At 37.9% G+C, this 19220-nt stretch overlaps 1 protein-coding gene across 1 annotated transcript in view; it reads right to left on the bottom strand.

Annotated features, from left to right (window-relative positions):
• LOC124787728 (splicing factor 3B subunit 1) overlaps positions 1-14417 on the bottom strand; it is a 62737-nt gene extending 48320 nt beyond the window's left edge. Inside the window, exons 1-4 of the mRNA XM_047254575.1 lie at positions 14293-14417; positions 13647-13825; positions 13428-13514; positions 9031-9157 (exon numbers count right to left, since the gene is read on the bottom strand). Coding sequence (XP_047110531.1) covers positions 9031-9157; positions 13428-13514; positions 13647-13825; positions 14293-14320 — 421 coding nt within the window. The 5' untranslated portion in view covers positions 14321-14417. The remainder of the gene's footprint in view (positions 1-9030; positions 9158-13427; positions 13515-13646; positions 13826-14292) is intronic.
• Between the last annotated feature and the right edge of the window lie 4803 nt (positions 14418-19220).

Below are 19220 nucleotides of genomic sequence, written 5' to 3'. Positions count from 1 at the left end.
AGAACATGCGATTTTCACCTCTTGGTATGTTATTAGTATGTTTATGAACATACCAATTGATGAAACATTAGAAATAATTAATCATAATTTATTACAGCATAAAACTATAGCAGTAGGTGAGATTGTAGAGCTGTTAGACCTTTTGCATGTTAGCCTTGATGTCAGGTAATTTAACTTTCATGGAAAAATTTATTGCATGGGAGATGGTCTAGCAATGGGTAATAGTTTATCCAGCATTTTACCATAAATTTTTCTTAATGGCTCCCCCCACCCCCCTTAGTATTATAAATGTACAGTTCGTGAGATACAAGATAGTATGAAAATTATCCATTCTGCAGATAAAGGCCCACTGTTAAATGTTCCGGAAGAATTCGGAATTTTTGTAAAAAAGAAGAAAAACCTAAAGAATTTATTAAATGAAGAAAAACGAATTTAATTCACATGGGTTCTACCAGTTATGTGATGAAGTGCTGTAGATAAGCAATCAAAATAAAATATCTGTCACATTATCCTAGCAAAAATATTTTTAAAAAGCGTTTTTGTATGGATATGTTAAATATGTATTTTTATAATGTGCTTTGAATTATTTTAAGTTTTACAGATGAACTCATTTTTTGAATGATAAGCACATAAGTACAGATATGAGATGTCCATACACACGTCCATAAAAAGAGGTGATAAAATGTAAATTTCATTCTCTGTAGTTGTAAATTATCTTTGGATACAAAATACCATGGATGTTACAAGTACTGTTGTAGAGTCAATTTCATCTTGGCAATATCAATGTCATCATTTGCTTCTGTGTAAATGTACTTTAAGTAAGTTTAAGTGCTTTAGTACAACCAGTTCAATCTTTAGAGCCATTAGTTAACTTTAAACTGAAGTCACAATACTGGAACCACACTATGTACAAACGACATTCAAAAAGTTTTGAACAGTCTTCTCTAATTTTTTTTATGTTTTGCAGGAGGACAATGAAATTTTTTGTGAACATACTTGGAACATTTAGCTATAAGATGGTATCTAAAATTATTTTCTTTTATTTACAAGTGAGCCATAATGGACCTTGAAGTAGACATCATGTTGTGACAATGGTAGGTGATGGAGTTCCTCTTCAAGACCAGCGATGACTCTGCTAAATCGATTCACAGGAAGTTGCCCCATGACAATGCCAAACCCCATACAGTCTATATGACGCAGGAGAAAAATCAGGAAAATGGGTTGGAAAATTGTCCCTCACCCTCCCTACAGTACGGATTTGGCTCCGTCTCATTTTTACCTCTTTGGTCGCCTGAAGGCCCACCTGCGCAGTAAAACATTTGATAGTGAGAAAGTCCTATTTCCTGCGTCAAGCAATGGTGAAACAGTCAATCCCCAGAATTTTACCAAAGTGCATTTACATCATGGAAAGAATGTTGGGCCAGACGTGTCACAGCAGATGGAGGCTACATTGAGTAGGCTCAATGTATAGCTAAATGTTTCAAGTATGTTGACAAAAAATTTCATTCTTCTTCTGAAAAGAATAAAAAAAATTAGAGATGACTGTGCAAAACTTTTTGAACGCCTTTTGTACTTCACGTCATGTCAAATAGCTTTGCTATTATAACAAAATTACATAACTCCAAAATAAATTTTCTTTTATGTGTTTTTCCAGTAAATTTTCATGCTTCTCATACATAACTTTATATACATTATGAGAATGTACAGTTATTCCAATTACTTGTAGGAGCAGAAATAATCACACACAAGTCATTTGTCCATGGTACATGACAAAGCATTTATCCATGTGAAGATTAACCTTCCATCTATTGCATTCAAAATAAGATACTCCATTTTAGGCTTGGTCGTAACAGGCTTCACATGAACATGGTGAAACTTGGTGTAGTTGTGAATTAGTTGGCCTTATCTCAGTTTATTATGTTGTGTACCTGGTGAAACAATAGAAAATATCAGGAGATGAATCTGAATCATTTCAAAGATAATGTTTCCACAAAAGAGCTATTTTCCTCTCCAGCCAATTATTTTATCACGTTTTTTTAGCGACAAGACGATGCACGTAGAAAAAAGTGCATCCATATCTTAACTATTCCTGGAAGCCTTAATTCTGTATAATCTGAATCAGCAGAATCCTAAGCTAATATTTTTGATGAATGAGAATTCACTCTCTTGGGAATGGAACTAAAGAAAAAAAGTAATGCTGTGAGACAATGACTAATTCGTGCTTTGCAGTCACACTAGCACAAGTTTGCTGGGTACCACATCAAAATTCCTTATAGTCAAAGATGTTACTTGTTTAAAATTCTGAATTAACACTCGCTTCACTAAACACATGAGTCATCACAATCATTTTATTAAACTACCACTACCTAGGTTATGTTCAACACTGTAGGTACCACTTCGTGAACTTACATCCAAAGACACCTGCAGACGCAATAAGTCTACATTCTTGGAGATTGTCAGGAAATCAATGAGGTACAAAATACCATATTATATCTTTTACATGCTACGATGGCTACACCCCTCACAAGACAGAAACAAATGCATTTCAGTGACTGCATGATCAGCATAGATAAATCGGTTAAGTGTTTCAATATGTAAGTGCCATTCTTACTTGTGCGTTACTTCACCATGAAGCCCTGTGTGACACAGCTATGTTCTGTGGGAGAAAGAGAGAAGTGAGGCAGGAATGACAATGAGGTCATTAAAGACAGAGCACAAACTTGGATAGGGAAGGCTGATAAAGACACCATTACAATAATGCCGTAAGTGATTTATGGAAACCAAGGAGAACCTAAAGATGGATTGCATGAAGTAAATCTGAAGCACTGTCCTCCTGAATGAGAGTCTTGTGTCTTAACCACAGCATCACCTCTCTAGATAGCTTCCACAGTCAGCAGGCCCAAAACAAGATGCAAAGAAACAGTGGATGTAATCTATAATTCATTAAAAGGGAACACTCTTAAACAGATGATAAAAATATACAAAGAGACAGAGAAGTTGGCCAGTAATTACCTACACTCACCATCAGTGCAGGGAACAGTCACACAAAACAATGATGAAAATAAATAAAATAAAAAATAAAAAACCATCATCGAGAGGGGAGAGGGAGGAACAGAATTAAAAGTGGTTGGAGTAAAGGGTGTCAAAGATTGTGCATCGTAAATACTGTGTCAATTTCAAAGCTAAAAGGGGAGAGTGAGACGTAAACAGATCTATGCGAGATGAGAAAGATGAATAACAATAATGAAAAAGAGGAAAATAATGAAATAAAAAATGAAAGAAGATGAAAACTGAAAGGATGAGTAAAGGACCAAAGAGAAGACAGAGGTTCACGTAGCTCGAGTCCTATGTGATGGTGCGGGATGAAAGAATGTGCTGGAGTGCAAGTTCCTATCTGCACAGTTCTGAGTCAGAGGTGTTGGGTGGGAGGATCCAAACAGCTTGTGTGGTGTAGCAGGTGCCTAGGTTCCAGAGTTATGCTGGAAGGTATCCCCCATCACTGGGTTTTGGGCAACCCCAGGCGGACAGTTTATTTGTGCCCATTCACGAGCTCGGCAAGTTTAGTGGTTGTCATACCAACGTAGAAGACTGTGCAGTGAACAAATGTCAGGTGTAGATGACAAGCTATTTTGCGTGTGCCCTACCTTGAACTATACAAGTTTTGCTAATGGACGTGGCTGGAGTATGTAGTTGCGGGATGCATAGGTAATGTTTTGTAGTGGGGTCAGTTACAGGGTAGGGAAGGAACAGTGGAGGTGGCAACCTTTCCGAGTGCCACATGAAAGAAGTGCCCCTGAAGATCCACCAGCTACATGCCCTGGCATTGTGTAGGTTTACTGACAATATCTTAGGGGTCTGGACTTGCGGTGAAAATAAACTCTGTAACTTCCTTCAAAGTCTCAACTCTAATAACCTGAATTTTACCTGGTCCTTCTCCAGAACCTATGTTGCCTTTCTGGCAGCTGAGGCCCACATCCAAACTTTTCCCATAACAAACCCACAAACAAAAGTACTTCCACTCTCAGAGCTCCCATTGCTTCCACATCAAATGCTCCATTCCCTGCAGCCTAGGTATCTGTGGCAAACTTTTCTGCCCTAATGACAAATCCTTCAACAACTACACCAGGATGTATAGGAAGACAAGAAAAAAATTTCCCAGATCTCCCCATTAAAAACACACTTTTTACCAGATGAAAATGCACTATATCCAAGGTAGGAGTACATTTTTTCCGTGTTAAGTGATAATATACATACCCTCGGAGCTGTACAACTTATCAATCCTTTGAATAGTAAAGGTTTTATGCACCAGCATAGAACTTCCCAGCACTTTAGGAATCAAAACCTAGTAAAAAACAAACGTGTTTTGGAGAAATATTTGATGCATGTCAACACGTAAACTGCATATTTTCATATCACAAAAGTATAAATTCAATTTCCATCAAATACAGCATAGTAGCTTCCAAAACACTGAAATAAAGATTACGCTGTGTGATGCGCTTTTGTCGGGCAATCAGAGCTTGTCACGTGATCTCACCAGCCAACGGCAGCTAATATTCTGAGCATAGGACACGTTATGTAGTCAGTCAATAACATCACTGTTTAGTTATTGGAACACAATGATAGGAAAAATTAATGGCTTAAATTAATATACATACAGTACAGGTATGAGAAAAGATAAGCTTTCACATGTAATATTGGTCGCCGAATATTTTTTATTGTTTTTTTCTGAAGGTGTGGTTAGGCCGGATCGTAAGAGGACAGCTTAAATTGCAGCAGCTTAATATTTCTGAAAAGAAAAATTATAAATTTCGCTGCTGTGTGCTGAATATCTCATGGGTTACCTGGCTGATTACACTTGCACTTCAACTTTTCCATAAAAAAGCAAATTATGTGTGAAACTGCTCAAGAACTCACTTCATACTCTTTTTTTGAAAGAATTTTTAATTACACTTCTTACCATCATTATTGCATACGTTTTAATCTACAAAAGAACTGAAATAAATATGAGAAACTAACCTTGACACTTGTTATTTTCCGACGTGTGTTATCTTTACCGTTAAGCTATATCAAACACAAATGTGCCGGTAAAATTTTAAATAATGGTATTAATGGCTGGTCTTGTGGACCCGAAATTTTTCCAAGTGATTAATTCTCAAAGTTTAAGTTTTGAATGAGGGTCAAATGCTCCGTGATTTAAGAAATTCATCACTCATTCTCACACTTAACACAATTCATTTCGTGTAAAAGGAAATTTACTTTGAAAGTAGTGCTTCTCAAACCACCAACCGCAATATTTTCCCGCGAAATGCTACCAGTTGTGATGTCAGCTCATTGAAAGCAGTTCGTTGTTACACAGTACTGCATAGTCTTCATCCTAACCTTTCTGTCTCTAAGCCGCAAAGGAGCACCCCCTTTGACAACCACCCATCCTGACCTTAAATGCCTTAACAGATTATTCTGCCTGGATTAGGACTTTCTCAAATCGAGCCCTGAAATGAGATCATCCCTCCACTATATTATCCTCATGCCATCCACAGCAGCCTTTCGTCAGCGTCCTAATCTCCACTATATACTTGTCCAGCCCTATGACATTCCCAGATCATCTGTGCTTAAGGTTTTACATCTGTAACTGACACCGATGAAAACCATGCTCCATGCACTCCCCACAACCACATACTCCAACACCACCACTGGATAAAACATATACTGCTTAGGGCAGGGCCAACATGTGAAACAACATACATAATCTATCAGCTGACGTATTCTCTCCACAGTCTTTTACATTGGTATGACATGCACTAAACTGACTGAAAGCACGAACGTGCACAGATGAACCGTGCGTGGGGGATGCCCACTACCCTGTGGTGGAGCATGCCCTCCTGCATTAACTCAACAGACCCCTTTGCCTGCTACACCACACAAACCATTGGTTTGCTCTCACCCAACATCAGATCCTCAGAACTGCAGAGATGGGAACCTGCACTCCAACACATTCTTTCATCCCACCATCACCCTGGACTCAACTTACGCGAACCTCCACTTCTGTCTCCTCTTCGTTTCTTTACTCATTTATTTTTCATTTCAAATATTTTCACTTTTCATGTTTTTTTTTTAAATTTTTACTTTGTTATCTTTCTCTCTGTAGTATTATTTTTCTTATTCAACTCACATATACCTCTTCACTTCTCAAACTATCCTCTTTCCTTTGAAGCCGACACAGTACTTATGATGTACGATCTTTGACTTCCCTTTCACATCATTTACTCCATCTTTGCTTACCTTCTCCTTGTTACCCCATAATCTAAATTGTGAGTGACCTACATCCACCACCTCCTCCTCCTCCTCTGATGAAGGGGCAAAATCTTGAAAGCTAGATTTTCCCCATTTATGTTTGTCAGTTTTTGTGTGACTGTCAGCTGCACTGAGCTAAGGTAAGTACTGGCCTGTCTTTGTATATTACTCACAGTGGATGTAATGTCGAGTTCAAAACAGGTGGAAAAGCCTAACATTAAAAGTAGATGATGATAATGACAAACTGTACAAAAGAAGAAAAATTTGAAGTGTAACAATGGCTAAGGGCTATGTCCAGGAGGAAAAAATACTTACGTGGAAGACCACTAATCCTTGCACAAACAAAAACAGTGAATGCTTCATAATGAAATTATGAAAAAAAAATTATTTACCTGAACTTCTACTCAGTCAGTAGATGACTGTTACGAATTAATTGAGGTCACATTAAAAGCCGACATGGACACAAAATGCTCCAAATACTGCACAACTGCCATGGCCATACTGTATTTCACCCGGTTTTGTGTACTGCCTTCTAGATTCAATGCAGACCACAAGATAATACAGTACAGCATAAAACTACAGGCTGGTGTACAAAACAGGGGCTCAAAACTCTCACCTAAGTGTATCATACCTGTGACAAAGTTCAATGTGTATCAATCAGATCACTGTTGGCAACAACTGTTGTCCTCATTTCACAAAGGACTAAGGAGACATTAGAATTAACTCTGTGCAACTTTTGCAACTTTATACAGCTTTAAAACCAGTAACCGCTCAGTGTCAGCTTATCTCCCCTTGTCTGTCATGCAGAGGTGATGGAAATTCCTGTCATCCTTAAGATTTGAACCAACTACATATACTCTAAATTTCACCATGGAAGATCATGTCAGTGAACGACGCCTCAAAGATGGTTAGTTTAATGAAAACAACAGATTTGACGTAATTCAGAGGGAACAGAAATGACTAATTTCAGAAGTTTTTCCTCTTTTTTAATCAATGAGCTACTCAAGAATTTTTATATTTCTTACTCAACAGCTCTAATAAATTTTGTTAGCCCTTGTAAACTGCCAACATAAATTTACATAATGGTCTGTCAATTTTCTATAAAAGACTGCCGAAAAGTAAACAACACTCTAATGCAAAATGTTATATCCAATTCTCCCATCAACATCCAAGGTATGTTGGAATCAACTCCCATAACAAACTTATTAACTATCTTTTATCTGTGCCCCCCCCCCCCCCCCCAATAGAACACTGATCATTTCTTTATCTGCCAACTCATTTTGGGCCATTCAGAGCCTTAAATTAAGGCTATGCTCATTGACTTTTTCCATTATTTGAATACTTATTTTCTACTATATTTTACAACAGTACCAATTACTTTATCTATATTATACACAGATATTTTAGTCCTGCTCATTTCTTTGACCATATACTGCAGAACCTTCTCATCCTCATACTTCCCATTACTGAGACCTAACTTGTGCCTCTTCTCAATAACATGCTGCTGTCAAGAAATGTTTACAACTGTTCTATTATACATATCTCTAGAGCTTCAAGCTGTCGCGCTCTCTCTCTCTCTCTTTTTTAAATCAGTACTTCCAATATAACTTTATTCAACTTTTCACAACACATTAAATACTAATGCTGATGCAGTATATGTTCTCTTCACAACAAAATTTCACAAATGTAAATAAATAACCACTCTAATTCTGTACTCTTTCTGACTCAAATTCTGGCCATGTCATTTCCATACTGATTAGATGATTTCATAGACAGAATAAGAGGCACATTTCAAATTTACTTCAAATATGCAGTGATAAAATTTTCCACTTGGGTAAAAGGCACTGTTTGATGTGGAGACATACTGCATTTCGAAACACTACTTCATCACATTGTCATCCCAGTTTAGTAAGAACACTTCATTTAATAGTGATTCATCTTACTTGATAAGACATCTAGAATCTTTATGAGATTCCTTCAGCAAACCCTCACTACTTCGTTCTATACACTTAAATCTTCAGCTTCCTCACTGGACCATGTCATCACACCTATGGGTTTCATCTCTATTGCATACATTTACTTCATTTGCAGACTTCCTGAATGGGTTTATTGAAATCACTCTTTCTATTATCTCTCTCTTACATTAATTGCAGACCAGCATAAAATCCCTTCCCATTCAACCTTTAATATTCTGTAGTTTTTACATTTTATCTTTCTGCAGAATGTCTGGTTCACCCTTTTATGACTCCAATATATTTTAATGTTGGACTTACATGACCCCGGTCGCACTAAGCCACATGCTAAAAATGAGTCATCATGCATTTGGGCATTGGTATTTACATATTTTTTTAATGCTTCTTTCAACACCACCTTCTAACGTTAACAACTAATTTTGGAATTTTACAATATTACAGCACCATCTAAATGAAGACAGCATTTTCGGATTTCTATTGCAAACTCACGACGTCGTTACAGTTCAATACCACACCTTACGAGAGTATTAATTATTTCACAAGCTACTTATTTAATATTTAATTGAAGCTACCAACTCTTGCAATGCCATAAAGTATAAATGAAACACACTTCAAAGCAACAACAATCTTTCATGTCAACCACTTTACAGAATGTTTCTCATTTGATTTCTTAAGTGCCTCTCACCACATTCCAACATAAACATAATTCAGATTGTGCATGGAAATTAAATGTAGCAATAACTGAAAAGTATACTACAGTACAAACCTTCTGCGAAGGGGTCAGCCCGCTCAGGGGAAATTATCATGTGACGCCTCCGCTGTCGATACTCATCCTCCTTTTCTGCAACCGTTGGACGGCGGCGCTCAGCAAATGGGTCATAGTCCTTTTCACTCTGTAAAAAAAAATACAACAGAAATAATTTAGAATGACATGCTATCCTTTATCCCTACATCAGAGTATAGAGTATAGACTGATTTATGAGATTGATATACTTGTTGATACTTTTGTCTTGAATATGTTTCCAAATACAGTGAGTGATTGCTTTGCTGCACTGATCTCTGCTTTTCTTCTGATTTACAAATCAAGGAAAACAAGTGACTATCATGAGGAGATGAATAATGATAGTTTTCTGAAGTGGTTCATGGGGCAACTATTAGAAAACTCTAATCAGCTGTCACTGTACTGGATAATGCTACATACCACTCATGTATGTATTAAATAGAAAGCTCCAACAATGGAAATGAGAAAAAGTGAACTGTTTGAATGCTTAAAACATAACACCGTTATGTGCAAGCTGATGTCTAAGGCAAGGCTTGAACTCTTGAAACTAAATATGCCACAGTTAAACAGAAAGTTGTTAATGAGATGTCCAACGTACATAGTCACAAGATTCTTAGGCACCCGCCATACCACTACCACTCACAGTAGCAGAAATTCAGAGGAACCATTGACACAAACAAAGCCAGAGATGTGGAGTAAAGCTATACGCCACACAAAAGCAGCTTTTAAAGCAGCCTGGGGGGGAAAAAAAAAAAAAAAAAAAAAAAAAAAAAAAAAAAAAAAAAAAAAAGAGGACTGAATATAGGGGTCGACAGAAGGGTCCGGTCCCACGCGTCTGCTTTGACCCGTGACGTAAGGGTGTTGTCGTATGTGACGTCATGACGGTGCGGAGTTTGGTTTGTGAGTGTGGTATGTTTGTAGATGTAGTCGTGTTGTGGTTTGCTGTGCTCTCTGGTGGTATGTTGAGGGTTTTCGTTTGTGTGGTGTAATGGGCTCAGTTTGCTTTTGCTAATTATCCAGAATTGTTCGAGTGTCGGCTGTGTTTGTAGTGGAATTTGTTTCAGTGAGTTAACGATTTTGTGTTAAGGTTAATTTAGTGTTGTTCGCTGTACATTGTGTGGTAATTTTAGTAAAATTAATCGGTTGTTGTTTTGATTCAGGAATGGATATGACGGATAAAATTAACACTGCGCAGGTCAAGGGAAGTGTTCGACCCCAATGTGTGGCTGTGTATGTTGATATTGGTATCTGGAGATGTTTTTGAGCTATATAGGCCAAGGGAAGTGTTTGATCCTAATTTATGGGATCGGGGGCTGCTGTTGAGCTATATAGGTCAAGGGAAGTGTCTGATTCCAGATGATATTGTTTTTAGTGGTATTTGGGGAGTTTTGTGATGTCTGTTTTTCTCGTCGTCTTGTGTGGTTTTACATGGGGGTGAGTGTCAAAATTTGTTTATATTTAGTTTGTCCCCACCCAAAAACACCCCATTTCCCGCGCTTGTCCCATTAGTGTCATTAGGCTTTTTGTGGAAAGTGTGTGTGTTTGTTTTTCAATGTATTTTCGTCCTCATAATGTGTACGTACTGACTTTATATGCGCCATATTGGAATCTTAGTTTATGGTCGTTTCCGCCATACTTGTGACATCATGGGTCAAAGCAGACGGACTAGATCGGACGCTTCCGTATTTCCGAATATAGAAGGTAGTATTGCAAATATAATTATATTCTTGGGTATTTCAAGTGATTCTTCCAGGGAGCACAGATGTTGAGGAAGGAAGTGATTCTGAACTAAGTAGAATTTACCCTCCGTCATAATTTGTCTTCTTCGCTGTTTGTAGACATGGTTTGTATTTAATATTTTGAGTGAAATGTCTGAAGACATCAGAAAAAGAGTGAATATGAGTCTAATGTTGAGCGCTGCATATCTTAGAAACCAAGACACTGCAATTTCATCAGTGCTACATTGGCTTTCTTCCTTCCCATTATAGTTCCACAAGTCTGAGTACTGTGGCCCTTGAATCACTTCCTACTTACATAGAACTGGCAGGGTGAAATGACCAGTGGTCGGGTTCCGACGACCTCTAATGAAGCTGTGTTTTGTGATACTGAGGAGAGTGCAAGACGAAAATTAAATGATGTAGTATATACAATTGCAAATGTGCTCCATTAGAGAAAAAGTTCAATGCTGTTGTCCACCCTCCAGATGAAAAACATACAAAGCTCCTCCTATGAAAACAAAATGATTGTATTCTTGTTTATTCCACCTCCCCCCATGAGAGAACATATGTGCTCAGTCAAATGAAAGCAGAAGTACACAGCAACATTGCTGTTATATCTATTTGACCAAGAAGAGCACTATTTATGTAGAAGTCACGGCAACTTGTGTTTATGGGCAAATAGCAGGCTTGTAGCTATGAACTTTGATACTTGTGCTTTCTTTGGTGGTGGAGTTCATCATATACGTGACAAAACTCAAGTGACAGGATTATAGTTATAACTGGACACTGCCAGAGACTCAAGTCAGGTTTCCGAGAAAACGGTGATGATATCATAGGCCATGCTGCCTAGTTTAAAGCAGTTATACGGAACACCTTTCTGATCTCTAACATCTGTAATAAATATCATCCCACTGTTAAGGAATACCGCTTTGCTCAAGTACGGAAAACTGCATGCACGTTAAAGTGATCAGTAAATACTTAGAGCAGTTGATGCTTATATTACTTTCATGTTATTGTATTTGCAAGAAGGGTTTAGACCATTTGAGCACCCTGTTTGCGTTGAATAAGCCAATTAAACATGACTCACACTGATTGTTGTAAAAGACAATGCAAGTCCTGTTACTTTTGTTGAGACACATACATAATATGAAAACAGTATCTTTTCTACACAGGAGTGTGTTCTTTAAGCAACACAGATTGTGTAATGCAAATTCAATACTGCATGTTAACAGGGAGTACAAAAAGGTAGTATGGAAATGCAAAGCTGTTGCATCTCAAGGCACCAGTGAACTGACACCATTGCCCCTACTTTGCTCCACTCTGCTTCGCTATTCTTAGCCCAGAATAGTGTCATTACAAAAGAAGAACGAGTTTCATGTTGTGAACAGATCTGCCTATCACTGTTCAGAAGATTTTGGAAAGGGGGGGAGTGGGGGACAGGACGAGGGGGGGGGGAGGTGACTGACTATTATATTCCAACCAACATTGCTTACAAAAAAAATCTCCTTAGGATTGAACAGCAGAACCTACACAATTCATATTAAATTCCAGGCATGTCACTGGTTACAGGAGGGTAATAATCGAACTACTAAACTCCTACATGTGCTTAATTAGCAATGACAACTGCACGCACTGTGACTGACAGACATGTGGGTAAATCAGCACAGCCATCACAATATGTACTCTATTAGCAAAGTCATGTTTATCTGTTGTTAATGAAATAAAATTGTGTACCAGTGGCTCAATGGTTATGTGCCAAATGCCTAGGGTTAGATCCCACATGGTCCTCCCCCTCCAGCCACATTTTTCCTCTGGCAACATTAATTGGCAAAATGCTGAATTGCATTATGGTTTGCAGTCCAAGTTAAACTATTGGTGCATATATATCAGGATGGACATCTGAGGAACAGAAGAGTATATCACCTCCAAAAAAATACATCACTGGCCAAACAAACCTTTGTGTTGATGACAACTCTCCCTAAGTGCACATGAAAATGTATAGCTCTGCCACTTTCTGTTGACAGATTCTTTGCCACTGAATAACAGCAGCTTTAAAACCATGGAGCTAACAAAACTTTCGTCCACACAGCATTGTGCTCAAGAGTTTAAGTGCCGAGAACTACGTTGTTTCTATTTGTTTACTTTATGGATATTTGACTATTTAGATTTTTCTTGGCTCTGCAGAAGTATGAGAAGTTTCTCCATTTATTTTCCACCATCTTCAAAACACAAAACCTCCAACCTATAAGTACAATTATAATGTTGACGGACAGATGAATCAGCAGTGTTGCCAAACACATTTTCCATTCATTTAGAACTACTCTGCAACTTGTTTAAATTAGCGTTACACAACATAGCAAATTTGTGAACTAAGGTCAAAACTGATCTCCAGTGAGCAGCATTTATAGAATCGGTTCTATGAGATTTGCCACAAGTATGGCCAGAAATCTTTGCAAGGAACAAAGTTGGGAACAGTGGAGGACATGCTTGTAAGAAAATCATCTTTCCAGTTGAGGTGTTTATGCGGCTTCCTAAACTGTCACTTCTTAAGCTTACAACTGCACACATTTATTTTCTTCTTTTTTAATACTGTACCATCACTTCTGTTAGCAAACTACACAATAAAGGTCATTCAAATATGTCCTATTCACAGACTAAACTTACCTGAGCAACATCATTAAGAAGAGCAGCTGGGGCTGTGTAGCCTGCTCTTTTATTTTGGCTGAAGGATACTACGTCATAGTCCTCGTCCTGTAAACATGGATACAAAAAATAAACATCTACATCACAAAAGTTTAACGTTATTACAAGCAATGCGGTTGTCAACTCAAAATTTATCACTGAACGTAAGAAATAAATATTCCAGGTTTGTATTTCAAATACCTCAACTTCATCATTTGCAGCAATTGATGTGACGTATCCGTCAAATTTACTGCCGCCTCCATCGTATATGTCACGATCATAGTATCCGCTTTCTCCTAATCCAACACGATCCTTTTCATTGACTTCCTCGTTTAAGTCCTTCTTTCGGGCTTGTATGTCGCGAATTTGAGCTTCAATATCTGCAAACGACAAAAGACGTTAAAAACATAGTATCGTCAAGGCTATAAGAAATAACAAGAACGACGGTTATAAGTCGTAGATATGGTAAACATTTTTGAAACTTCCTAGGTCAAACAGAAATTGTGCACTGTTTTGTTTGTATACTGAAGACCATATCAAAGTCTAATCAAAACTTACATCTACGGTAATTTTGTACCGTGAAATGAAAATACCAAACACCGCAAACTAACTCAGGGAGACAAAGTGACAAAAACGACAACATATATTTATGGGGATCTCATTAACTGTTGCACAATAGATCATTCTGTAGCAATATTTACACAAAAGTAAACACAAAGGTCATCTGTTCGAAATTCACATTGTTTGGAGAGTGTTAAGTTGTACAAAATTTTAAAATTCAATAAAAGTATAGCAAATATTTCAATAAAGTACTTTCACAGGTATAATAAAACTTTAATTTTTTTACCTTCATGAGTTCTTGGTATGGTAGCCATTTTCACGTAACATTGATCATACGCAGTCAGCGATTAATAAACCTCTATACCACAGTCAAAGGTATTACTAGTCTAGATGTATTTGCGAAACCGTATCCATGAGACGGTACACAACAATTATTTGAAGTAGAATAAAATCTGATTTCATTTACTGTTCGACAAAAAGAAAGAAACACAGTATTTCAGAATCTACAATGAACTAAAATGTACACGGCATAACGTCCTAAACTGTCTGCCACAATATATGCAGAAAAGTCTGTGCATGCGATCACTGAAAATGTAGTATGCCGACGCCACACAAGTTTCCATCTACCGCTGGTCCGCCATCTGTCGGTCTATGAAAGAATTTTTGGCGACAAGCGACTACGCTCTCACAACCTCTAAGTTTATTTCGCAAATGTGTTGCAAAAAAAAAAAAAAGAAAAAAAAAGCACACAAAATTCAACAAACAGACATATAGCCCATCTTAAGCTGGGTTTACACTAGCAAATCGCTTGCAGAAGTTATTGCTGCAAGTTATTGCTAGCCGCTTGCAGCTGTGTTTACCAACGAGTTTTAACTCGTTGGTGTTTACACAGCAGCGCAAGAATTAAGCAAGATTCTTTGGCAAGAAACTTGCTGATGCTGTTTACATATGCTTTCAGTACCACTACGAGTGTCAGCCGAAGTGTAAAATGACACATAGGCGGGTGGATATGCTGCAGCTCTTGTAATTGTAATGAAAAACGTGAAAAAGAAAAAGAGAAGTATTTTGGTTAGAGAGTAGATAATGAGAAGATCGCAAAATGGTGCCTGTAATAACCTTTTGCAAGAACTTAATATCGAGGGCATGGATACTTTTGCAGAATGTCTTCAAATGATCCTCAGTATTTGTTGATGTTAATAGCGCCCGTCATATCAAAACGAGACACAAACTTCGGTACTGCTATTTTAGCAAAGGAACGTTTGCTAGTCACTCTATGATTTATAGCTACCGGTGAGCTACGAATAAAATAGGCATTTCATTTATTTATGTGAAACATACAACCAAAAAAGTTTGAATTTTGAAATCTTTTCTTTGTAGGAGACTCATACAAGTCCCTAATGTACTTGTTTCATATTCCCGTCTGCACGATTTCTCTGATCGTACCCGATGTATGTAGAGCCTTTTTAACGTCTTGAAAAGGGAAAATTATTTGAAGGTATGTGAAAACACAACAATGGAATTAAATTTTTATTGAAATAAACTGCATTTTACAGACTGATATGCTTATAAAAATGTTTTTTTTTTCTAATGCTCATAAAATGAAAAGTGAAAAGCTAAGTAAATAGAACATCGTCTTTTTCTAGACTCTTAAAACAACAAGCGAGTGGATGCTGGTGGCAAAGGGGTTGTGTCTTCAAGTTATGCTACTTCCTATGTACTTCTTTTATAGATGTGTCGAATATCGACGAGATTTCATTTAAAGCGCTCATCTTCTTCACTCTATCCTTAAAGTCTCGGTTATGCACGTTCCGTATTTCGGGGTAGCTCTCCACGGCTTCAATAAAATGTTCTGTACCCTGCTTCATCCATTCCCGTTTCTCCTCCATTTCTGAAATTTGTTTGCATATAATACGTAAGATGGTTGCATAAAATTAAGTCACCACATTAAGTAAAATGTTAAATTTTAATGTTATGCAGACAGCGTACTTGCGCTTCCTACTTGCAGGAAATAGAAATAAATCCTAAAAGCTGCAAGTTACTTGCAGATACTTCTTGCGTGGTGTTCACACTAGAAGCGGAAAACGTGGCAACAAGTCACTTCCGCAATAAATTGCTACAGTCGCAAGTCGACTTGGCGATATGTTTACACTCGCAAATCGCGCTGCAAGTTTCTCCGTGCAAGTAAATTGCTGCAATAACTTGCTAGTGTAAACCGAGCATAGACTAAGGAAAAAATACTTGTATGAGAAGAGCAACTTCTCCACGTGAGCAGCTGAAATTGACATTACGATTTCTTGCATCAGAAAGAAACATAAGGACATGGAATTTTCGGCTGAAATTCCGAAACAAGAATTCAGCGAAATCATAGGTAACACAAGGGAAGGTATTTACACTGTCCTGAAGAAGGAAATCTTGAAGGTAAGTAAAATATCTCTATCCTGCAATATATATCTGTTGTGAGAAGTTACAGATAATATATTTTAGACGTGTTTGACACTCAGTATATTCTGCCGTGTCTTGATGAAATAAAATATCTCTATCCCGTAATGTATATTTGTTGTGACAAGTTACAGATAATATTTTTATATTTTAGACGTGTTTGAAACTCAGTACATTCTGCCATCTTACCTGGAAGCGTATTTCCTGCTTCTAGTTTTCTACTGATATGCGTTAAGTCCTATAAATAAATTCTGCAATGAACTGTCCAGAGCACTAAAGTACATTTGCCACTTCAAAATTCACTGTGCACACACAAAAAAGAAACGACAGACTGAACAAATAGTCGACTCAAAACATTTTGCGCGCCGCATTTGCTGCGACCTATTGTCCACACACTACGATTTATGTGTGCACACGTGACTGGTGCCCACAGATTTGAGCCATTTTCCTCAAAACTCAGATTCCAACGTCAAGGTTTGCGCAGATTACGTATCTGCGCAAATCTCCTGTCCATTCACAACGATTTGTTTGTGTAGAAGTGATGTGCATATGCCGTCTGAAAACCTGATATTATTTTAATTGTATTTTATAATCTGACTCTGATTGTTTATATTTTAAAACCTACCTATCTATCTGTAAGTATGAAGAGAGAGCGAAATATAAGTAATACAATAAAATTTGAAAGCAACAGCCCCCTTCGTAGTGCTATCTGGCAGCTAGAACTTACATATTTGTACAAAAGTTTGAGCCAACTGTTAGATGACACCTTGATTGTGGATAGGTTTATCGATACTGCACCTTGTTCTGCAAGTTCTAAGTTTATTAGTGAGTGCACTTTTAAAAATATTTTTGAATTTTTTTAACTTTTTAACTCTTCATCTTTTGTACCTCCTTTTGTGTAACAAGCATGTGTCACTCTTTATGTTTTTCTAATCTTAATTGGTGATATCTGATTACAGAAGTAGTCAAAATGGCATACTAAATAAGGAATATGTTAATAACGATAGAGACTGTTTTATTTACAAAATATTCTCAGTGTGATATTGATAGCTACGATACCACAACGTAGGTGCGCTCTGCTAGGTTGGCACTACGACACCGACGACAGCGCCCTCTAGCCGGCGTTGTACAGCTCTACGAACTCCGCTCCAGATTCAGCCCATTTGATTCCGAGTAGACGACCAAGCAATTTGTTTCTATTTCATAGTGGGCGAGCGTTTGTAACTTGGTGTACGGCTTCTCACCTACGTGCTCATCTCAGCCGAAGTTAAGTACATAGTAAAACCACTTTTATTTGCAGTACCAAGTGTTCTACCTCACCTGCTCCTCCTAGCTTCCTACAATCGGCCTACCCCGAGTCTTCAGGGGCAGACCCACGTGCTGCCATCCAGGTGGGAAACAAAACTCTGTGATCAGACTCATACAGGAAATTTATATCTTTTATTAATTAATAGACACAGACTGTCTTGTGTGTGAAGAAGTATGTAATTATCACATGTGTGACTTCAGCTGTGACAATAACTTACAGGTCCTTCAGGTAATATATTGGAAAACTGATAAACATTGTAGAAGACTCGTTGCAGAATGGATGTTGCAACTCATCTAATTTGCTGATTCACTCGTAAAAATGATACTAAGTGTTTTTTCTTATTTAATTTAACTTTAAATTAGTCATCATCTCAAATACATTAAACGATTTCATTTTTTGGATATGCAGCTGTTGTATTTTTAGTGCATTTGTAGTTGGACTGTTTTTTCTTGTAACCGAAACATGTTTCGGCACCTTTGTGCCATCAGCAGTGGATTTTTGTGTATTGAAACACTGTAAAATGTGAACATATTTTAGGTTGTAACTGAGCTAACAAAATGGGGCCTAAAGATAGTTTTCTTTAGTTTCTGTTCTTACGTTAATTTTGCATTATTCAGTTTAGCAAGACTGTCTCTATGGTGTTCTGCATTGATAGCTTGTCATCTACAAACTAAACGAAGTAAATATGAATTTTATCAGCGAGTTAACACCTCCCTTGTGTTTTAAACACATGATTTTGGTGCGACAAACTGTTTTGCGAACATATTTTTTATTACTCATTTCTTCTTGTGACAGACCCTTCTTCATTCACTTTATGAGAGCACTGCACACGACTGATCCTTGATATGCCAGATACTGGCACTGGGATGGAACTGACCTCTGAGCTGTTCCCACACATTTGCTGTCGAAGACTCATTTGAATGTCTTACTGGCAATGAGAGTAGCACATCAGCACGCAAGCAGCTCATACAGACACATACATGGCGTGGACGAGCATTGTCCTGTTGTGAAGTGGGACCAGGACGCTACCATATGTGGGGAAACACGTGAGGTCACAGGGCGTCCGTGACTTACAGTTGTCACGTCAGAGTGCAGTCAGTCACTAACAGCCGTGACCTGAAGTCATCCACTATGCGTCCCCACACCATGACGCCAGTTGTAACTCCACTGTGCCTTTCCATAACGCTGGAAGAATGGCCTCTCTGAGCAGGTCGCCGACATACTGCCCGACAATGACTGTGAGGGGAACTGCAGAACCGCGATTCATCGCTGAATAGAATGTGACGCCATTCACTGGTCAGCAGTCACAGCTCCTTGCCATAGAATCTCTCCAGACGCAGCCATACATGCTGTGGTGATAACGGCAGCCTACCTGTGCCACGGTAATTCCCTAATCTGGCTGCTGCTAGTCCCTGACACATGCTGTGGGATGACACAGAATTTTGTATGGAGTCCATTACTTACTT

This window comes from Schistocerca piceifrons, chromosome 3 (assembly GCF_021461385.2).
Source record: "Schistocerca piceifrons isolate TAMUIC-IGC-003096 chromosome 3, iqSchPice1.1, whole genome shotgun sequence".
Classification (NCBI taxonomy): domain Eukaryota; kingdom Metazoa; phylum Arthropoda; class Insecta; order Orthoptera; family Acrididae; genus Schistocerca; species Schistocerca piceifrons.
This window is presented reverse-complemented; position numbering and strand designations above follow the sequence as displayed.